This window comes from Homalodisca vitripennis, chromosome 5, assembly GCF_021130785.1.
Source record: "Homalodisca vitripennis isolate AUS2020 chromosome 5, UT_GWSS_2.1, whole genome shotgun sequence".
Lineage (NCBI taxonomy): Eukaryota > Metazoa > Arthropoda > Insecta > Hemiptera > Cicadellidae > Homalodisca > Homalodisca vitripennis.
The window spans coordinates 63,421,765-63,445,406 of record NC_060211.1 but is presented as its reverse complement, the minus strand read 5'-3'; the positions used below and the strand labels follow the sequence as shown (position 1 = coordinate 63,445,406).

At 34.9% G+C, this 23,642-nt stretch overlaps 1 protein-coding gene across 16 annotated transcripts in view; it reads left to right on the top strand.

Annotated features, from left to right (window-relative positions):
• The first annotated feature begins 920 nt into the window (after nt 1–920).
• Nucleotides 921–23,642, top strand: part of LOC124362306 (collagen alpha chain CG42342-like) — a 535,020-nt gene continuing 512,298 nt past the window's right edge. For all 16 annotated transcript variants that reach the window (XM_046816688.1, XM_046816693.1, XM_046816687.1 and 13 more), the window contains exon 1: nt 921–1,633. In XM_046816688.1, coding sequence (XP_046672644.1) covers nt 1,363–1,633 — 271 coding nt within the window. In that variant the 5' untranslated portion in view covers nt 921–1,362. The remainder of the gene's footprint in view (nt 1,634–23,642) is intronic.

Genomic DNA, 23,642 nt, shown 5'->3' with positions numbered 1-23,642 from the left:
TGAATAGAGCATTCCATCCTTACTTCTTAGTGGACAATTAAAAAAATCAAACATATTGACCAAACTCAGGGCCCAACCATTTAAACTAGCTTTCAGGAATGCTTTGGATGTATTTTTAATGAAGGCCTTTGCTATACTACGAATGACATATAGGTAACAGATAGATATCTGATAATAAAACAAAACTTACTTCGCTCCTATTACACAACACAAAAAACCATCAATTTATTTAGGTTCGTATAAATAGTTCGTATAAATTACGACACTAAATTAATTAATGTTGGAAAAATATTGTAAAGTGTAAATCACTTGTTAGTATTAAGATGATGATACTGAAGCACCAGGGATACTGGATGGTGAAACGTTTAACAAGCAAGGGTCTACTGTATGCATATACATTATGTATTAACTACGCTAACTCATGTTTATAGTGTCTATATTTTAACATTTAAAAAATCACAAATACATGCTTTTTAAATTTAATTCATATATGAAAAATCACAGTTGATAGGAGTTAATTCTAATAAAAAAGAGGACTAATCGCTTGATATCCGATTCTACACTGGTATATGACTTAAAATCTGACAAATATTAGGCATATTCATAAAATATTATTTGGAATAAAAAGACCAATACGTATTGAAGTTATAATAAAACTATAAAAAAGATTATTTAAGGAGTTCTCCAATATTGGTTTTGTCGAGACAGGCGTGTCCGTGTGGAAGGACGGGCCATATGACACCGCAATTAAAACCACGGTGGTCGGCTTGCATTGTGCTTGTGGACAGCACCGTGAAGCGAGACAAACTAAAGTGCATCTCTGTGGAGTCTGGAGCAGCAGTGGGTGGGGGTGACGGAGTGAGGGTGGGGGAAGGAATGCGCGATGCAGCACAGCAGCAGTAGAGCGCGCGGCGCGGCAGTCAGTCGAGTGCGGTTACACGGTGAGCGAGTGCCCTGCGTCCGTCTCCACAGCGATACGAGAGTGCGACCACGTAAGTGGAAACGACAGTGGAACAAACATGTCCTGAGGATTCTCCGAGTTCCGGAGGCGCTTTTGGATTCGCTCCAAAACACCTAAGTTAATTCAGTAGATTTGTGTCCTTCGTGACCGATTGTAAAATAATTTCCGAGTGTTAAAAGTTTCGTTAGAATATTTCAGTTTAATTTTTTACTGCACATTGGGTTAGAAAATTAAACCCCGGATTTAGAATTTGGGCCGGCGAAGACACAATTGCTTTCAGTGGTCAGTTTTTGTAATGGGCACGTTTTCAGCCGAATTCACCAGCAAAGGCGTAAACGCCGGGTAAGATACTCGTTGTTCCACTTCGTTCTTGTGTGTTCTTGAGTGAAAACATTGCGAAGATGAAAGAAGACAAGGGTGGCAGGTGCGAGAAGGCCTCTCACGCCTGGCTGTTCTCGCTTTGCATGGTGAGCGTGTTGGCCTGCGGATATTTGTTATACAAGGAGACTCAGCTGGAGTCGCGGCTGGAGGAACTGGAGCGACAGTTCTTGGTGCTGCAGCATCAGAGAGTGGCCTCGACTCCGGTCTCGGTTCCGGGGGAGCTGCTGGTCGAGAGGTACCAAACCCACTCCAGGGTGGCCCGGGAGATACCCAGTGATTGCTCATGTCCAGGTAGGTCAAAAATGTGGTATAGAGAGTTCTTATGGAATCAGTTTTAAATTTACACAGTCTCTCCGAAAGTCGTGATGAAACCATCAGGTGATTTTACTGTTTCCTAACTGCCTAATTTATAACATTCCTGCTAATGCACTACCAGTCATTGTCATTTTCCTTCGTGGGAGTTTCCCTATTTATCACAGATCTTCAGCTGCTTACAAAATGTTATAAACAATGGTTGCCAATGTTGCCATGCATAAAATAATTAGTCCAATCAAAGTTTCAAAACTATAACTTCCAAAAACAGATCCTCGCTTACAACAAAAATGAAAGCTAAAAACTACCATTTCAGTATTTTACACTACGATAAAACATTAAGTACTTAATTAAATAAAATTAAAATAGATTTGAAATGTCATTTCTCATCGAAGCCGAAATATTTTAAAATTTTAAAAGTGTGTACAATGTTTCGACGCGGTATGCTCCAGAAAACTTAGACGATAGCTGTGACATCACGTAAACCTTAGTTCAAAAAGAGCTGGAAGTACGTCGTACTCTCACATTAATTAGTATAACAATAAATGCTGGTTAAATAAATGTACGAATAATTGTATATTTAGATTGTTTCCGTTTAGCTCTACTTGAGTCATTATCGTTTTACATTTCACTTTTTAAAGCCACGCTCCCGCCGTTAAAAACTCGGGAAGCGAATAAATAAGAGTTCTTGAAAGCGATGTCGGCTCCCTTCTGTGACATAAAATATGCAAGTGCGTCCTAATCTGTCTTGCTTTACGATAGCCCAAGGGATTCTCCAGTTTTTTTTTTACTCCGTGTAGGTTCGATGTAAAGAAATCCAAAAGGTAGTTTCCCTATTTTACCAACAATAGAATAAAATATATACATATGTATGATGTATCAATAACATTAAAGATTTTTTAATGGTACGATAAATAAATGACTAATGTAGAGAATTACTAGAATGGTTAATGCGGTAATATTATTAAAGTACTATTCAAATAGTGTTTCATAACATTGGCATCACTAATTAAAATTCACATTATGTAATATATTTTAAGTAGGAATAAATCTGCGCAGCGGGAAATTTGGATTAAGAGGCCTTCTTTAACAACAGTAATTTTTTAACTCGTAATTGTTTATCAATGAATTCTGGCTGTTTTGTTCAGCTTTTGGTTAGATAATACCACAACATATCATATTAATCCCTAATGTAACACAATTGACAAAAAAATATCACTCTTAGATAGATTGCGCCAATATGAATTGCTAGTTCTAAACGATTTAAACATTTGTGTACACTTTAAATTGTTTTACAACTCAGTTACATTTGTATTGGTAATTTTCATATCGTTAGATATTGCATCTCCCGAGGCGACTTTTATAAAATTTCAAGCTGCAAAAGGAAACAATTTAAATCTGAAAACGGACGTCTGCGTGTTTAGTGCTCATGAGTATCATGCCATATCGGTATTGATATGCGTCCTTCTCAATAAAAGAGTGAAGTTGTAAATAGTGGCTGAACCATTATGAATAGCTTTCTAAATATGGGCACTGCATTGGTCTTGCAAGCCAGCTGATTTAGTACCAGTATATCAACTGCTGTAAAGGCACTTGATCTCAGGTATCTCCAAAGAATATGGATATGGAGTGAAACTGAACTGTAAAAAAATAGTAAAGTGTTCGTTAACTTAGATTATGAAATTCAAGTTTTATGTTTCGGACATAACAGTGTTTCAGGTCCTTGAATGTTTTTAATTTGTGGAGCATGATAATGAAATGTGATTAGGATTTACTTCCAACTGCGAAAGGTGTACATCAAGGATCGATTCTTGGCTCTCCTTTGTTCATGTTATAAGTCAATTATCTTAATGTAAATTTGTCAGAATCTGCTCTAAACTTGGCGACGATCGTACTCTGCGACCGTTAAACTCGTTCCTTACGGCTACTTTCCACCCGCAATGTCATATGGTATTAAGTTTCGAGAAACTGCATCATTGACCCCAATTGACCGAGTTTTTTGATGCAGGAGAGAGTGACGTTCTCTTGATTTGTGGTTTGGGAGGGGTGGAGCTGTAGGGGTTTTGTCCGTGGGAACTACCAACTTTTCCCTCTCTCTTTATTTATTATACATCTGTTTGTACTCTTAGAAGTACTTATCTTTGCATTTAAAAATCATAGTTATTTTATCACAGTATACTCTTTCGTTTCACAACACATCTCAAGTAGATTTCAAAAGCCCATGGATTATTTAGGTCCGAGAATATTTCCTAACCTTCCCGTAGTAGTTGGATACTGTGAAATGATCAAAGCTCTTTTACTCAACTAATAAGATGGTGAAAACCATACGTTAGGAATAGGGAAATTAAGTTTTTGAACCAATTAAAATGGCTAAAAGTATAATGTTTGTTTATTTTGTATTAGATGAAGATAATACAATCTGACCAGTCTCTTTACAATGTAATTATGACATTTGAAATACACTATGGCCAAAATATGGCCAGCCCTAGCCCTAAGAGATGACTTAGAAGAAAAGATTTTGGCATATTTTTGAATAATGTGGTTAACTTGCTTAGCCACCAAACCAATATGCCAGAATTTGGAATGGTCCTACACTGTTACACATTATATTAAGATTGAGTGAATCACTAATCATCTTCGTCCATCTTTAGCTAATTTGAGTGAACCAGTTTTTAGCTCACTTTAGTCTCATTATTTTTGTACTTTACAATCATCAGCAAAGAGTATGCTGTTTCCATCCAAGCACAACGTAAACACTAATGAGCAAAAGGAGAGTGTTTTTTGCAGGAATAGGATTAAGATTGCCACGAATGGAAAAAATAGCAGCACTTTGGCTAGCTGTTTGGCGTCAAATATACCACGAAACCGACGTATCCTCTACCTGTACCCCTTTAAAGGGGACTTCAAGGAAGCAGCAAATAATACAGAGCTACTACACATGTTGTCTAAACTTACTCTCGTCTACCGGATGTTGAATCCCGTTCAGTGTCACTCACGCGGTTACGCGCACACGCACACGTATATCTCCCACAGCTTGTTTATTAATGTGTCTATTTACGTGTAGTAGCGACGTGGCGCGTCTCTCAGAGCACAGTCGGTGCTCTCTGAGACAAAGCGAAGTCTCTCGCTCGTTCCCGGTTACACGCTTGCTTAGCTGACCAGTCTGCCGTGCACCCCTACTTACGGTTTGGAATGCTCCTTTGAAGTATGTGGAAATAGCCAGCGGCACCCCTCAGAAACCAGGAACATGTTCCAGAGTCTTGTCGTGACCTGTCTGTGAAATTCTACACCGCATTTTCTTATGAATAATTATCATCTGTTCTAATTAAGCCTAAAGGTGGATTTTGTTGTTATTCGTCATCAATAATTCTATGGATATAATAAGTCATTACAATTCCAGCCCGATTATTGTGCATATTATGGAAATAATAAATACTTGAAAACATCTCGTATCCCAAGAATTTTAAAATGAATGAAAGCAATATTATTCTTAAAAAACAGACACTTTTGTCTCTAGTAATTTTTGCAATAGTCAATAGTTATTGATCGCAAAATATTGTGATGTAATATCAAAGTTTGTGTAAGGAACGCTGAATTTAAAGTTAGTGTAAGTACAAACTTAAGGCCCCGGTTTGAATACGATCCTTAGATTAAACTTCTAATTTATTACACACCGTATGATCCTGAATAACTTGCAAGCAACTTCTCTTCCCTCCTATTAATTGCTAACGCAAACTATTCACGAACAAACAAATTAAGTGTAATCAGTAAGTTGAACCTTCCAAATATTACGACATGGTGTTCGTTTTCCCCATTACGAGGACAAAAGTGTCTCTGGAGCAGCTTAGATCAAGGACCTGGATTCTTCTTTTAACAATAGTAGTTTGAATTAACTGATTCAATTAATTACGGTAAATTAGATTAACTTAGATTAAATTCAATTAATTAGTAGATTTAATTAAATTAGTAGTTAGTTTGCTACTAGAAGAAATGAACATTTATTGCAATTTAGAATTTCGATTCTTTAAACTGTGGCAAAAAGCTCGTCACTTGCTTCATATTCATTATTCACTGTAGAGGAATAGAAAGTTAAACATAATTACAAGAGGTCTCATCGTTATTTGTTACAAAAACTTAAATACTACGTTTTGAGAAACGATATCTGTCATCTTCTTTAATATGCAAAACCAATTTTTTGCATACTTAATCCTGTTGCAACATTTTAATTTTAATTTTAAAATTTCATACCTGAAGAAGAAAAAGCCACTAGTTCTCAAAATTTCACGTTTCAGTGATAAATTTATACAATTCCAATTATTAAAAATTTATGGCAATAATTAGAAGGTTATGCAAAAGTTCATTTTTATTGATGAAATAAAAAACGGCATTATGATAATAAAAATATCGTTTTTAATTTATTGTTTTGTAATATTATTTCAGATATTAAGTTCCGACCAACACTGTTAAATTATAGAATTTACCCCATTTCATCTTGTTTTTTCGCCAAAACCAATCTGGTGAATGTTTGGCTTAAAGAGAATTGGAGCAGCTTCTATATAGTGTATATAGTTTTAAACCGATTTTGGAGTACTTTGGAGATTGGAAACACAAGTCAGCAAACAGCAAAGTCGCGCCTCGGGCTGTTAATGTTAACTCATTCTGCTTCATTGAGGCTTTATGAATTTTTCACGGTGACCATCCACCAGATGTTACATGAAATCCACCATTGCGGTTTCCATCTTTTGAATAAATTTGTCAGTCGAGAAATCTGAAAATCTAGTAATCGTTACCATTAGTGTTGGGGTCACGGCTTCCATTTTTGTGAGGTAACTTAAGCTAATTTTAATCGTATGATTTAATTTTACCAAGAATAGTAACTTTAACCACAAAAAGTAAGTTAAACAAAAGAACTTGAAACAAAATTTATAGTAACTTATTATTAAAAATGTTCAACAAGCGTTAATATTGCAACAGATTACACTAATATTTTTTTACTTTTCCCCATATTTACTGGAATTCAGCTAGTGATATTGAACCCACCTTAATTTCGAACGTGAGAGCAGCGACTACCAATGGGAGGTTATTAGTATATTGACGCTGATACAACACGTTTCAAAGCGAATTGGTGCATCCTGACTGTACAATATGGACACACTTTAATGGTGTAACGTAATAACTGCATATAATATGGTGGTTATTAGTATATTGCCGCTGATACAACACGTTTCAAAGCGAATTGGTGCATCCTGACTGTACAATATGTACACACTTTAATGGTGTAACGTAATAACTGCATATAATATGGTGGTTATTAGTATATTGCCGCTGATACAACACGTTTCAAAGCGAATTGGTGCATCCTGACTGTACAATATGGACACACTTTAATGGTGTAACGTAATAACTGCATATAATATGGTGGTTATTAGTATATTGCCGCTGATACAACACGTTTCAAAGCGAATTGGTGCATCCTGACTGTACAATATGTACACACTTTAATGGTGTAACGTAATAACTGCATATAATATGGTGGTTATTAGTATATTGCCGCTGATACAACACGTTTCAAAGCGAATTGGTGCATCCTGACTGTACAATATGTACACACTTTAATTGTGTAACGTAATAACTGCATATAATATGGTGGTTATTAGTATATTGACGCTGATACAGCAAGTTTCAAAGCGAATTGGTGCATCCTGACTGTACAATATGTACACACTTTAATGGTGTAACGTAATAACTGCATATAATATGGTGGTTATTAGTATATTGACGCTGATACAACACGGTTTCAAAGCGAATTGGTGCATCCTGACTGTACAATATGTACACACTTTAATGGTGTAACGTAATAACTGCATATAATATGGTGGTTATTAGTATATTGCCGCTGATACAACACGTTTCAAAGCGAATTGGTGCATCCTGACTGTACAATATGTACACACTTTAATGGTGTAACGTAATAACTGCATATAATATGGTGGTTATTAGTATATTGACGCTGATACAACAAGTTTCAAAGCGAATTGGTGCATCCTGACTGTACAATATGTACACACTTTAATTGTGTAACGTAATAACTGCATATAATATGGTGGTTATTAGTATATTGCCGCTGATACAACACGTTTCAAAGCGAATTGGTGCATCCTGACTGTACAATATGTACACACTTTAATTGTGTAACGTAATAACTGCATATAATATGGTGGTTATTAGTATATTGCCGCTGATACAACACGTTTCAAAGCGAATTGGTGCATCCTGACTGTACAATATGTACACACTTTAATTGTGTAACGTAATAACTGCATATAATATGGTGGTTATTAGTATATTGCCGCTGATACAACACGTTTCAAAGCGAATTGGTGCATCCTGACTGTACAATATGTACACACTTTAATTGTGTAACGTAATAACTGCATATAATATGGTGGTTATTAGTATATTGCCGCTGATACAACACGTTTCAAAGCGAATTGGTGCATCCTGACTGTACAATATGTACACACTTTAATGGTGTAACGTAATAACTGCATATAATATGGTGGTTATTAGTATATTGCCGCTGATACAACACGTTTCAAAGCGAATTGGTGCATCCTGACTGTACAATATGTACACACTTTAATTGTGTAACGTAATAACTGCATATAATATGGTGGTTATTAGTATATTGCCGCTGATACAACACGTTTCAAAGCGAATTGGTGCATCCTGACTGTACAATATGTACACACTTTAATTGTGTAACGTAATAACTGCATATAATATGGTGGTTATTAGTATATTGCCGCTGATACAACACGTTTCAAAGCGAATTGGTGCATCCTGACTGTACAATATGTACACACTTTAATTGTGTAACGTAATAACTGCATATAATATGGTGGTTATTAGTATATTGCCGCTGATACAACACGTTTCAAAGCGAATTGGTGCATCCTGACTGTACAATATGTACACACTTTAATTGTGTAACGTAATAACTGCATATAATATGGTGGTTATTAGTACGCTGATACAACACGTTTCAAAGCGAATTGGTGCATCCTGACTGTACAATATGTACACACTTTAATTGTGTAACGTAATAACTGCATATATTATGGTGGTTATTAGTATATTGACGCTGATACAACAAGTTTCAAAGCGAATTGGTGCATCCTGACTGTACAATATGTACACACTTTAATTGTGTAACGTAATAACTGCATATAATATGGTGGTTATTAGTATATTGACGCTGATACAACAAGTTTCAAAGCGAATTGGTGCATCCTGACTGTACAATATGTACACACTTTAATTGGTGTAACGTAATAACTGCATATAATATGGTGGTTATTAGTATATTGACGCTGATACAACAAGTTTCAAAGCGAATTGGTGCATCCTGACTGTACAATATGTACACACTTTAATGGTGTAACGTAATAACTGCATATAATATGGTGGTTATTAGTATATTGACGCTGATACAACAAGTTTCAAAGCGAATTGGTGCATCCTGACTGTACAATATGTACACACTTTAATGGTGTAACGTAATAACTGCATATAATATGGTGGTTATTAGTATATTGCCGCTGATACAACACGTTTCAAAGCGAATTGGTGCATCCTGACTGTACAATATGTACACACTTTAATGGTGTAACGTAATAACTGCATATAATATGGTGGTTATTAGTATATTGCCGCTGATACAACACGTTTCAAAGCGAATTGGTGCATCCTGACTGTACAATATGTACACACTTTAATGGTGTAACGTAATAACTGCATATAATATGGTGGTTATTAGTATATTGACGCTGATACAACACGTTTCAAAGCGAATTGGTGCATCCTGACTGTACAATATGTACACACTTTAATGGTGTAACGTAATAACTGCATATAATATGGTGGTTATTAGTATATTGCCGCTGATACAACACGTTTCAAAGCGAATTGGTGCATCCTGACTGTACAATATGTACACACTTTAATGGTGTGTAACGTAATAACTGCATATAATATGGTGGTTATTAGTATATTGCCGCTGATACAACACGTTTCAAAGCGAATTGGTGCATCCTGACTGTACAATATGTACACACTTTAATTGTGTAACGTAATAACTGCATATAATATGGTAGTTATAAATCAAATAAAAGTCTCAATTTTCAGTCTTTTTATCACTGTAGCTTATTTTCGTTACTGTATTTTTTTTTATTCGTTTGCTGACGTTCATGTAAATATTACAAGGTATAATATGCCACAGCAGGTGTTGCGTAATGGACTTAGCTGGAACTGTATGCATAAATTACAGTCTACAGCTCATTTCATTAGACTACATATGTTACTTTGTCAAAATGCCATACGATTGTACTCAGTAGTTTTACACAGTGCCTTATTCTGTGATGTTTTCGTTGCCATTATTGTTATCCAAAAGACCAATGTTAAAATATTCTCTAACGCTAACACTCAGCCAAATCCAATAACCGACCGACAGAAATGAAATTTTCTAGCCCTCAAGTGTTAGGCTTCGCTAACGCTCAGCTAAGAATATATCTGACGATTGGTTTTTAGTGTGTCATGGTTAAAGTAGATGACGAGTGAAACATTTACCATTTGGTGTTTTTAACCATTTTAATATCCTGCTATTTCAAAATTATAGCGGTTGAAAATTTATTTTTTAGGAGTATTCTGCTAGAATGTAAGTTGCATGTTGCTTCCCAGATTAATATATATATGGCACAAATACAAAATATATTTTCACAGGAAAAGGTAAACATCAGATAATCAACAAAAAAATGACGATACAGATTTGTCCGGTTGCGGAATGGTTTTTTATTAAAGAAAATCCATCGACAAACAACAGTGGAAAACGATATTTTTCCATTCTGCCCCAATTGGTGTCAGTTTGATCGTAAAGAAAATAGGCAATACCGCGCAAGCAAACAACGTCAGTGTGTGTGTGTGTGTGTGTGTGTGTGTGTGTGTGTGTGTGTGTGTGTGTGTGTGTGGCCCGGGCTCTACTGTGTACAGCAGATGAGAACCACCCTATTGTTTACGCTTATGCTGTATCGCGTTCGGTTTTTACAAACATTGCTGTCGCGCGACATCCTCTGGATAAACATAAACAAATTACTTCAAATCCATTTTGTTTCCGTTTCAATGGAAACGAGTCAACTTAATTTTGAGTACACTGGACGTAAAATGAATCTGTAGCAACTTCGTGCAGCAAATGTTTAACCAATTATTATTTTAACACTATTTTAAATTAAAATATAAAAGTAATAAACTCGTGAAATTTAATTTCTATAATATCTACTATCATTTAGTTATATATTTTGTTGAATGAGGCGTAGATTAGACATTAGATACAATTGTGCAGAGTTGTTGTGTTTAAGAACTTTTAGAGTTACAGAGATACTCAATAAAAGATATCATTAAATAAAATAGCAAACAATAAAAACATTGGTAATCTTAGTATACTTTTAATATAACCATGCATGATGATGTAAAGTTGTATTTTAAAATACAACCAATAACAATTAATGAAATTAAATTAAAAACTACTTTTTTGTGTTAAAACTACTTTCATGGCTAAATGCTATCCTTAATTGTGTGTGATTAATTTATAAACTACTATTTAAAATTCTATAACATATTATCATTTAGTCTTTATTGTATTGTAATGTTAACAATAATTTATATTTTATTACAAATTGTGTTTATTTGAAACAAAGTTGTCTTGAAATTATTGCTATTACTATTTTAAATAGTAAATTTATCATAAAGAAATTGGATAGAATTTAGCCACACAAGTAGTTAAAAACATGTTAATATTTGATTATATGTTTTAGTTTATGCTTTTAATGACGTTTTATTTTATTTTACCCGGGAGTTTAGATTATTAACACACATTAAATTCTTTTAGATAAACGTCATATTAACGATATATCATATTCGTCTGTTGTATCCGTCTTTGTATTGTCCCAAAGCCCTCAAAATTATTCATTTAAATTTGTTTTAAATTTAAATTACAATTACAAAATTATGAATTGAGAAGTATTTCTCAAGTCATGTATAAACGTTATAAAATACAGTAAATACTCATAAACTGACTCACCTCGGCAAGTATGGAGTCTTCACTTATTTCCTTTCTTTAAAACATGGAATTTCAATATTGCGATAAAAATATTGCAATATTTCTAAAATTAATCAACTTTCTTACACAGTTGGAAAGCAGTATTCTTATTTATTCTATGAAGCAGCATTGTAGGTGTAGCTCCATAGCACTTTGTTTACAGTCCCTGTGCCATTGTAATAGATTCTCAGAACTTACTATTGTTTCACCGCAGGGGTTCTTCTGTCACGATTGCCTTTCCTGCTGTGTGCTGCAGGGTACATCTGCAGGGCAATTCCATGTTCCCATAAAAAAATCTATACACTAAAATCACGATGGTATTTATATACAGATATTTATATTACACTGTAAAAAAATGTATACAATCGGAGTCGTTGGATAAATTTTTTTATTAATTTGAAAAGAAACAATTCAATAGTTTTTATTTTACCTTTTGCTTTTAAGTTGGTCTGATGATAGGCTTCATTAAATCTAAACTAATGAAGAAAAACTGTAATAGGGAATTTTGATTAATTTAGAAGTTTACTTAAATTCCAGGCTTAAAATTTATATTAACCAAGTAAATGGCAAAGTTTTACAAGAGTTTAACAATTTGAATATCTTTAACATTGACGTATTCTGCAGAATATTGGATGTAATCTATTTGTGATTCGTTAGGTTAACCTGTACGCGGAAATAATTTTAACTATTTCAAATTGAAGACCCATTTTCCTTCCTTTGAAATCGCGTTCATCTCGTACACTGTTGGAATCCTCAGACAGTTCTAAATCGGATTTTAAATACACTCTCAAACACACGCACACTTTGGTCAGTATGTTTTATATAGAGTTTGTACAAAAACCTTGCTTAGTTTTTGTGACTTTTCTGAGGTAACAAATCTGACTAGAACGTTTCCCAACGAAAGAAACAGGAGGTGACAAGTAACCGATGACTTATTTATGACGAATGCGGCAGCTCCTCCCGGCGCGGCTCAGCGGCCGTCCGGCCTCGTTACACTATATCTCCCGTGGCCGTCTCTTGGCGCGAGCACGTCCTTGTTTAATCTACAATTAAGCCCAATTTTCCGAGTGGGGTACTCGGTGCGGTGTTTTTGTGGCCGGTAATTATGAAGGGATGCCACGGCAGATGGCCCGGCGCGGGCGCGGCCACGGCAACCCTCCTCACAAAAAGTATCGTGTTTCTCGACGGACGTGACAAGAAACGATATTACCCCTATATCATAAGCAGTCGTGCTCCACACATGTGTCGGGGCATATATCACTCAGACTTGCAGTCAACGTGCTGTTGAGAATTGTATTGTTTATTCAGCCCAGTACGGAATCATGATTTACGAATGGTGATATTCCTGGTGGCGTTCTCCGATCTGGCTCGCTGTCTCGTCCCTTCGTCCCTACTGCAGACGTACAGTACTTGTGGTAATCAGGTGCCTTAGAATAACTATGGTTTTGAAAGGAAACTGGATTTTACGGACATCTTACCTACCATACAACTACAATCTCGGTTAAAATTAACTCGAGTAAAATCATATCAGTCTAAAACATGCACTGAAAAAAAACTAAATATTAAAATTGGACTACAGAATACAAGTCACGACAGGTCTGCACCAAACGACCAATCACTGAGAACTGACCAGAAACCAATAGTAAATTATGATCGACGCGACAAAACAAGATAGCTGCAAAATAGGAAATGGGAGTGGGCCTTTTATATTATAGATTCATTATAGATGAAGTTTTTAAAACCATGCTGTAAAATACGCATTGATTTATTAAAATTCTCTAAACTGTTAGAGTCATTAAGTTTCCTTTATAGCTCTTTTTTTATAAGTGGTAACCAAAGCAGCCTAATTTCGACTGATGATTGTTGACTGATCGCTTCGTCTGCTAATTTAATGTATGAATACTTGATTAATTTTATTTGAAAGAAATGAGGTTCTCGATGTATTATGTTGGCTTCATCCCAATTAATACGATGTTCTTCGACCACCGTTAACAATGACGTGCTGTTTAGACTTGTTGCTATCCTTTTCCTAGTGTTTTATTTGTGTTATTTTGTCCTAACGTTTAATGGTCTTTTTAGTCTTGCCTATGTATTCCCTATTACAACTACATTATATGCTGTAAACACAGTTTTTATAACCCTATGTGCCCTTTTTTGGTTTGTTTTTACGAGATTTTGTCTAAGAGTGTTTTTTGTTTCATACGCGGTTCTATTTTTGTACTTTCTACTTACTCTTCTAATTTTCTCCGATAATCCCGGTAAATATGAAATTTAAATAATCGTAAATATATCTCTTTTCTTATGTACTGTCTCAGGAATGATTATTTTGTGTCGTAAACAAATAAGAAGTTCCATTTACAGATTTCATCTTTCATGATACCGATATGCACCCTCTGAAAATTTTCTAAATACACATTCAAGTTGTGATGAGTATTAAACAACCATCAAGAGACATGTACTTGAAATTAATGATTATTACGGTTGTCAGTAATGCAAAACACACGTAACATTGCAGTAAATTTATTAAAAATTCCCAACAAATAAATAATAACGTACAAAATGGTAGTAAATCTCATCACCTAAATTTGTTATTTATTATTCAGAATATATCAATCAGAGACTTAACGACGATTACGTTTTTATCACTTTTTGTGAAAGAAACCGTTATTTATGATGGCGCACAGAGCCAAGAATGTTGTTAAACGTACCGGGTAGCGACAGATAGACAGATTTATCTCAAATTGAGGCCATGACTGAGGGATCCTAAGCCAAGTTTGTTCGAGACTATAATCAATCTGGATTAGCGCAGTTCCTCAACTCCGTCACCGCATTAAGAGTAATGACGACTGCTGCATGTGAGAGCTCCCATTTGCATTCCAACTTTGGGAGAGCGTATTGTTGGAATGTAAATGGTAATGTCATGCAAAACTCTTAGCACGTCTGTACTACTTGCGGGTCCCGAAAACTATAAGCACGACTCTTCTATGAGAGTGATAATATTTTCCTATTGTGTTGTTTTTACGAATAAACGCGTCTGTGTTCTATTTTAGATTCCTTTAGTTCTCACCATTAGAGCCCTACTTAAAGCTCTCTGATTAGTCTTAGTACGAACTTTCAACTTTATGTATTCTGAAACACACGAGGAATGCTCTACTTACGATTCTGGGATATCATAAATATGTCTACTGAGTCATTGTGTCCCTGAGCGAACAGCCATTTGGCCTTAGGTAAATTTCGGCTTAAAGAAATGTCCAACGTCTAAGAGCTTTTGGCATCAGGGAGTACTCGATTGATGGTCTCCGGAAGAATTCCAGATTGACTAATGTCCCTGTAACTCTGAAATCTCTGGCGTACGGGAAGTCTAGAATTCTAAGAGATGTAGCATATACGTGGAGTCCGTTAGCACCGAATCCGCCATGGTCGAGCTGGAATTCTCCGGGAAGACTCGAATTCTTAGAGATGTAGCATATACAGTTTTATGTCTCTTGAATTCCATGTCTTCAAGAGATGTCTGCTTTTTGTCCTTTGGTATGTATTCAGAAGTCGGAACTTACCAGTGGCCAACTGGAAAGTTCCGACTTTTGGACATCCCTGACTTCTACACCGTCTAGTATCCTATACGATTGTAAACTTTTGGAGTGTCCGACAATGGGAGAGCTCTTTCATTGGAAATTTCAATCTTCAACATCTAGAAGCTCCTGGCCTTTAAAACCTTCCAGAATGTTGGTCTATACAATTTTCTGGCCTCTGAGAACTGTTACCGTATCGAACGTTTAGACCGGTAACTGTAGAATGGAAGTTTTTGTTGGGTTGGAACTTCCGAAAACATAGCATAGCCTCGAGCTTTCATTGACTCCCAGAGGTTGCAAATTCCAGATAAAAATATCATCTAGAAGTATAATCAAACGAAATATCGACGTTTCTAAATATACAAAAAGACTAAAGTTTATCCTATTAGTCAGTAGCACGATTCTATGCACAAAATATTTTACATATATTTTTATTATAGACACAAAGAATATTGGATACAATAAATACAATAGATTTTCTGGATAAGGATACGCCATATATAAATATGACAGTTTTATACCCGAATTTTAATAAGTTATATATTTAAATTTGTACGAACAAAAATAAGTTTTCAATTGAGTCCTTACATAAACACTGGATCTTTGATGAGTTGATGAATATGTGAGAAACTGTCATTCAGAAAATCTGAAAGCTTTTTAACGAAAACGTAGAATTAAAACAAATTCACATTTGGCTGAGTAAAGTGTAGCAGGCCTCACATTAGAGAAGATGCGTCAGCTTGGTCCATTGAGGGGCAAACCGAGCGTGCAGTGTCCAATTCAGTTGACACTGGCCACCGTCTGTTTGTTTGTTTGGATCTTTTATTTGGCAGTGTTTTGGCTCAACAGTGCTCGCTATTCATGTCAAAGTGGCCTTTATGAATACGAAGTGCTTTTATAAAAGCTTTAGCAATATTGGCTTTCAGAAGCGACTCTTAGAAGTAAAAAAACATTGAGTTACAACAAATCTGTCGGACGCTTCTTGACAAAAAATATTTTCATGTAAATAATTTTTTTCTTATTAAAGTAACAATGGATGTTGATACTTCTTTTTAAAATTACGTCGAGTGAATACTCCTTATATATCTGGCTTATTACCACTGGAAAACAACGACATAAAACTAAAGGCGCTATATTTTAGAGGAGCTTCAACAGACATTACTGCCTGTCCAGAAACGGAATTTTACCCAGAAGTCTCTTGGCTTTACCTTGTTTTTGTTTACCTTGATTAATGGATATTGCTCCATTACACCCTTTTCTCTACTTTGTTTCGTCCTGAATGGTGCTTGAGGTTTATTATGAGAATCCTTGCTGAAATTTATTGCACGTTGTTAGCACCCAAGACTTTTCGATCTACAAATGGTAAATGTAAACTTTTTTTTTGATGTATATAAACGATAATGCCAATATAGTTTGTACCTTATTATTTTGTTTGAGCGTTACCGAAGCCTTTTCCTCGAGAAGCTAGAAAAATATAATTTGTGTCTATCTCTCTGTCTGTTCGCAAGATATTTCAAAAGCTAGTTCGTTACAGACCTATAAATTTAAAAATTTACACGAAGCTTTATGATGGTGCATTTCACTCCATGGATTTGGTTCCACGAATATTATTACATTTGTGTTATAGGTAACCATGATAGGAACGAGAAAATATAAGAATTAATGAATGTGCAAACAACCTCATTAAATTCATGAAAGATTTTAACGTCAGAGTAGGCCAACTATCGCTACAAATACATAATTTTATTATGACTTGGTGTGTAAATTTTTATTATTTAAACATTGTTATGGAACGCAACTTAATGAACAAAAATATGAATGTATCGCGTGGCAAGATATCTAAAGAAATATTTTTTCTGTAGACGTTAAATTTTGCATTAAATTCTATGAACAAGAATGAGTCTATGATGGGCATGACCAACCATGGAATTTGACTGTTACGCAACACGCGGTGTGGCGGACTCCTTACCCTGTAATATGTTTATTTTGAACAACAAAATAGCTTTATTTTGGATAATGGGGAAACTGGAGTATCATACACTTATACCTTAAATGCTTCATAAAATTGCACATTTTAAAAATTAACCTAGAAGAGTGGTAATAGCACAGTTTCAATATTTTCTGTGAACTTATTATTTATAGCAAAAAATAAGTGTCATATGTACATTCTGCTTCACAGTTAAAACCAATAACATTTGTTGGTATTCATTAAAAAATATTGCATTTCTGATATCTTTTAAAAACTTTGGTGTGTGTGTGTGTGTGGAAATCGCCCAATACATCTACAAAACGTTTAATCCAGAAGGAGATTTGTTTTTTTAGGACGATACATTGTATTGAAATTAAAGTTTAACTATAAGATTATAGTGAAATGGGACATAATTTGGTTGTTTCTCAGTCATTTATACATAATTATTCTTAAAAATATCATTACTACTAATTGATTTTCAGATACTTTGAATACAAGCATGGCAAACATAAACGTACGCGTTGGAGAGGCTTCAGTTCAGCTGTTCTGGACTGTTTTCTAGCTGTGCCACTTTGAGCGAAAAAAATATTTAATTATTTAAATTATTACATTATTTATTTTCATCGTAAAATTTCATCTCGTAGGAAGTTGAAAAGAAAGATTCAGGACGGAGATGTAGGAACTTGTAAAATAAAGACAGGGAACCGTTAGTATAATCGCATTTATCACAATCAAGTATTGACACCTCACTGGCCGATGACCTCAGGGGAGAGAGTGGACAACACGACTAGAGCAGTGAACGTCCATCCATTACAATTACCTCCGAGTCCTCGCTCACAGCTCAGCCCCACTCCTTACTCTGCACCATTCACACACCTTTTGTTACGTGATTACACATAGACCGAAATTATTATCAAACCCAAAATTGTTATCTGGTTCACCTTTCTAACTATCTATTAAACGTTGACCAATTCTTCATTTTCTCTATAAACATCTATTCCCCTCTCTTATAAACTGTAGATATTCATCCCAAACAGTGTTTTTTTATTTTATTTTATTTTATTTTTTTTTTATTTATTGTAATGAATTAAAGTCAAAATTTAGCGTACTGGTATCACTCAATGAATGCACACGGCAAGTCTTATCTGTGCTTTCTACAGGTCAAAGTCTGGTCTTAGTTGTCCGTCCCGTGTTTTCTACTACGTATATCCCCTACCCGATATGTCTGTTCTCTAAGATCGTCTCAATTATAAAATCATAAGAATTACTTAGATGAACACAAAATTACTTGTAATTATTATAGAATTTAGCCTACTTTGGATTTCAGATGATAGTGTGGTTAAATTTATCTGTTACGTTCTTTCGATAGCATAATAAGCGTATGAGTCTCACAAAGTTGACAAAACGCAAATTGCACATCCTTAAATAAGTCAGGCAGTTTTACGCAGTGTGTAGAAAAAAGTAAATTACAAGGTAAAAACCAAGCTACAAAATTTTGTAAGATCGAATAGACGGTTTTCAAGTCTATCTATCATGCAGCCAGCCGATTGAATCAGCAGGAAGGTTGGAGAAGATGGAAGTAGATCGTCAGCTGTAACACTGATAACGGGCAAAGCCAAGGTCGTACGTAGCGCCAGTCGTGACTTAAATTTCTGAACTCGCGTCGCGTCGTAATCGCGTGCGTGCGAGTGCGGCCAAACTATTATAGTACAGTTAGTGTAATGCGCTTTCTTCTGTTTTTATTATACTGTTCAATCTTTATGTCCTAGCATTGAGTGACATGTTTTTGTGCTAGGTATGATGATGGAAATTACATGCCCGTAGATCAACTTATAGTAATATTAGGGATAGATAAACGATAAATAATGAAAATAATAAAATAAAATAAAAAACAACGATAGCAAATTTCCGTAATCCTATTTTCCTTCCAAACCTTCCATAGCCAATAACAAACTTCAAACAACGAAGATAATTAATATTGACATTTTGGTACATAATACAAATTTATCAATTACGATAATAAAATAAATATACGTTGTCACTAATAGTATGTTTTTATTTATTCCCGTTGCCAACGGATAACAGGTCTGAACTGAGCGATGTACTCACAACTCCATTTTACTTAAGGGTGACTGGGTTAAAATATTGCTTCATAGTTTTAATATTACTCCATTATTATAATTACTGTAACAGATTATATAATATTCGGCACTCACAAATACATATTTATAAAAAAAACATAGCCTAACACCATTCTTCCCTTACCGTTACGCTCCTGCCGAGCGGGAATATTAACGTCAGAGTTAAGGAGAATGTTCGTACTAAACGAAACGGACATTACCAACCAAATCTGGAGAAGCCAAGTAGGAATATCACAGGGGTATCACGCAGACCTCCACAGACACAAGGTGTACTGCATCGCCACCCGTTTACTGGGTTTCCTAATGTAATTGCGTTCAAAATAAACAGTGATTGTTGAAACAATCACGTTAAAATCAATGTTTGCCGTGAATTCCTTGTAGACTGGCGGTGTCTTTGAAGTGCGCACGGTTTGTTTGATAAGAGACGGCTTAATGAAACTTTGTAAAGAAGCTCGATACTAATCTTCTGATTGGATGGGCCAAACTTGTACCAATCGAGTAGCCAGACATTATTGTAGCCTTTGACACAAAGGTACTGAAAGGTTGTTATGAGATCGACTAACAAGTAATTTACTTGTTACAACGGAACAAAGATAGTGAATTTGTGTTAATAATGCCGCGATAGCTGCATTAAACCATTGGAAGTTATTTTGTGAAAATCCCAAGAAATTAACATAAAAAACGTTTTAAGGAATAGGTATATATACGAAGTATACTACTAATATTTAGGTTACTTAAAACAATAATTCTTCAATACTTAGTGGATACGTTTGTTGTTCGAACTGAAATTCCTTTTACAACACAAGTTTATAGAAATTCTTCCATTGCATTTTTTATTAGAAAGAAAAGGTAAAAGTTGAAACATAAGAAATAAAATGTCACTAAATTTCCACGAAGATAAAACGTCACCTGTAAAAACGACTATTGTCCGTTTTCCCCCCAACTAGTAGTGAATCAGTCCCCATGCATCAGATTTATTGCTCCTCTTTCAGTTCCTTTGTAAGGTACTTTATTTCTCGGTTTGAAGTGTTGCCTTTGTGTTTACTTCCAGCTGGATATTCTTTTTCTATTTGTGGTTTTGTTGAAGGATAGATGAGTAAGTACTTTTAACTTTTATGTAACTACCTTGGTAGAGCATCAAAAATGGAATCGTTGTGAGGATGCAATTATGTCGACGTAGAAAAGTTTCCTGACTAAGCTAATAGCTTCTTAGATCAGTGTTAGAGAAGCTGCAGTTCTAGAGTTCCTCACTTAAATTAATTTAATATACGCCATTCCATGCCCAATGAATGGATATTGCCACATACATTTTAGACGCCGCGCCGTACAGTTTTTCTTAAACTAAAGAACCGGTGGATAGAGATACGGAATTAAAATTTCTGCAGCGTACGCACTAAATCAAAACAAAAACTGACGTGGTTTGAAATCATACTTAAAATTTAAAACTAACATTGTTGTCTTTGGACCAAAGACTTTTACATTTTCAAGGAAATTTCGATATAAATTCCCTCTCTTGTCCTCTACACTAATCATAATTAGATAATCATTCACTCGCATGTTCCATTTAAAATGCCTAATAAGTTATTATAATTAATTAGATTATATATTTTTTCAAGCATGCCGTCATTGTCGGTTTCAAGTAATCAAGTAAGTTGCTAATGACTTTTCATGGCTTATAGTTTGACTTGCATCCAGTGTAAAACAAATATAAACATATGAACAAGAACCACATACTTTCTTTAAAGTTATTGACAAATGGTGACATAAAACGATAAGATAATTTTGGAAAAATGTTAATTCTTTAAATGGTAGGAAAAAGAACACTACGTTTCGAAAATCGAAATGTATTCTTCAGGTGTCATACAATTTCAAAGCCTAAGGAGAAACCCAAGTATGTGCATTTATTTAATACGAACTTTTAAATTTAAAAGTACCTTTCATCCCAAAATAATTTCACATAAAGTGCCTGAACTGTAGCGATGCTTGTAATTCGTTCATTATTTATGTCTGTCTCGTCTGTCCGTATGATATTTCGATACCGAACTGACCTATAGACTTTAATTTGTGCAATACACTTCATTTCTATTTAAAGAACTCTGACTCAGTGATGGTGCATGTCATTCCATTTTTACAATTGGTCTCATGGATGACCATGATGGCAACGTGAAGATAGCAGAGTAAATCAATTTTTTTTACTCAATATATCCATAAGAGATTCAAACATGTGATATATTAACACATACATGTAGTCTAATTATCCTAACAAATACATGTATTTCAATTATCCTAACACATAAAAAATCATTTTATAGCGACTTGATTTGTAGACTTTGTAGTTGTTATTTAATAACTGATATGAAAAAATTCTAAATTTAGCAAAATAAGGCGAAAATGAGTTATCCGTAGACTTTAAATTGTAAATGAAATCTTATTTCTACTAGAATGAGATCTGTGATAAATCATTTTCGTTTCAACGTTTTATGGGTGATTTTCCGACTGTCTATCTGTCCACAGGACGTCTGGAGCATTAAATATGCTATATATTTGAAATTTTGTATGCAACGTCAGCGAAGCCTGTTATGACACGAGGCGTAGTGTACTTCTACCTTGTTTCATTGGGACTGAGTTTCGTACTATTTTTTACGTGACAGAAGAAAGTATTTATGCTTGTGAAATATGGCTACACATGTCAATTCTGTTGTTATCAACTTCTGAGATAGTTTTAAGGATTTAATAATTTGTCATATACAGCTATAACATGTACATACACTTTGTTCGCAGTAATCCAAATTTATATTGCGCCATATCCCCGTAGCTGCTGTAGAAGATAGGTAGGTGGTTTTCTATGTTTAGTGCCGGGTGAACTTTGGCCGACACTTGAATTGAAGCCAAAAGCCTTGGCGCGGACAAGACAGCCACTTCTCGGAACTCCTTGCGCACTTGTTCTCGTGGCTTGTCCAGTGACGGGATATTTACCCATCTATTCTCCTCTGTGACTCACATGTTGGATCTCTTAGCCAAGATTGCACTGTTGGGTGCAGTTGTCAACAGTGACTTAGTTATTGATGATAGCCACAAGTGACAGGTTCGAGTTTGGAGCTCGTATTTTTCTATTTATTGTTATTGTTAAACTAAGAGCCAATTGTTGTGAAACATATATTTTTACCTCATAACTACAATGTCAAACTTTAAACACTTTTATGGCCTTATTTTCGGTCCTAGAATTATGGGAACGTCTCATTTAAACATAAGTTTTTTTTTCTTCCAAGAAAGGTCACTTCTTTATTAAACCTTATTCAGGCCGGCGTCCTGGGCCTGTGCGAGGATCTTACCAAACAGAACAATGGGAAGAATCGATACAGTACAAAGGTCGATGGTGTGGTAAAAAGTGCAACGGTCGCAGAGAGGATTGTAAGTCTAGCTCAGATACAAAGTAAAACGTCTTAGACTGCTGGCCATCGGCACCCCAAATGGATTTAAACGAATCCGAACGTTATTAAGTTTTCTTATAATATTTTTGAGTATCTAAACGAAGTACAAAAGATGTTTTAAATATTTCCTAAGTAACCATTCGAAATGTCGAAAAAAATATTAGACGTCCTTAATTTTACGACCAAATATTACGATAAGTGTTAAGTTAGTATTGATTGTATAGAGCTGATTTCTAAAACCTTCTTCATCTACATACATATCCTTTATAAAGTTCAAATAAAAGTAAAAAATAAAATATTGCTTTTAAAAGGGACAGTCAACCACTATAAATTTAACCGCTAATGCATTAGATGCACTTTTTTGTTTTATTAATTTCCGGAGAATAACAGTTTATAATAAATTTATAATAAACTCACAAGTGCTAAGATCATCTTTTGGGAGTAGTATTATTTATATCCTCGTAATAATAACAGGCGTATCAGCGTAACATCGATGGTGCTCGTTTTCCCTACTGAAAGAAAAGTTCTCAATCCTATCTCCAGAGTGGGTCTGATCCTGATAATCCCATCTATTGTTCCCCTCAGATGTTGGGATAGGAGGTGGATCCCAACTTGATTACCATGTTGTGTGTCAGTGCAAAACCTTAACATATACCATAATGTTGTTTGTTTTTATGTATGAACAATAAAACCGGTTTGTGGTTTATTTATATTTAACTCATTAT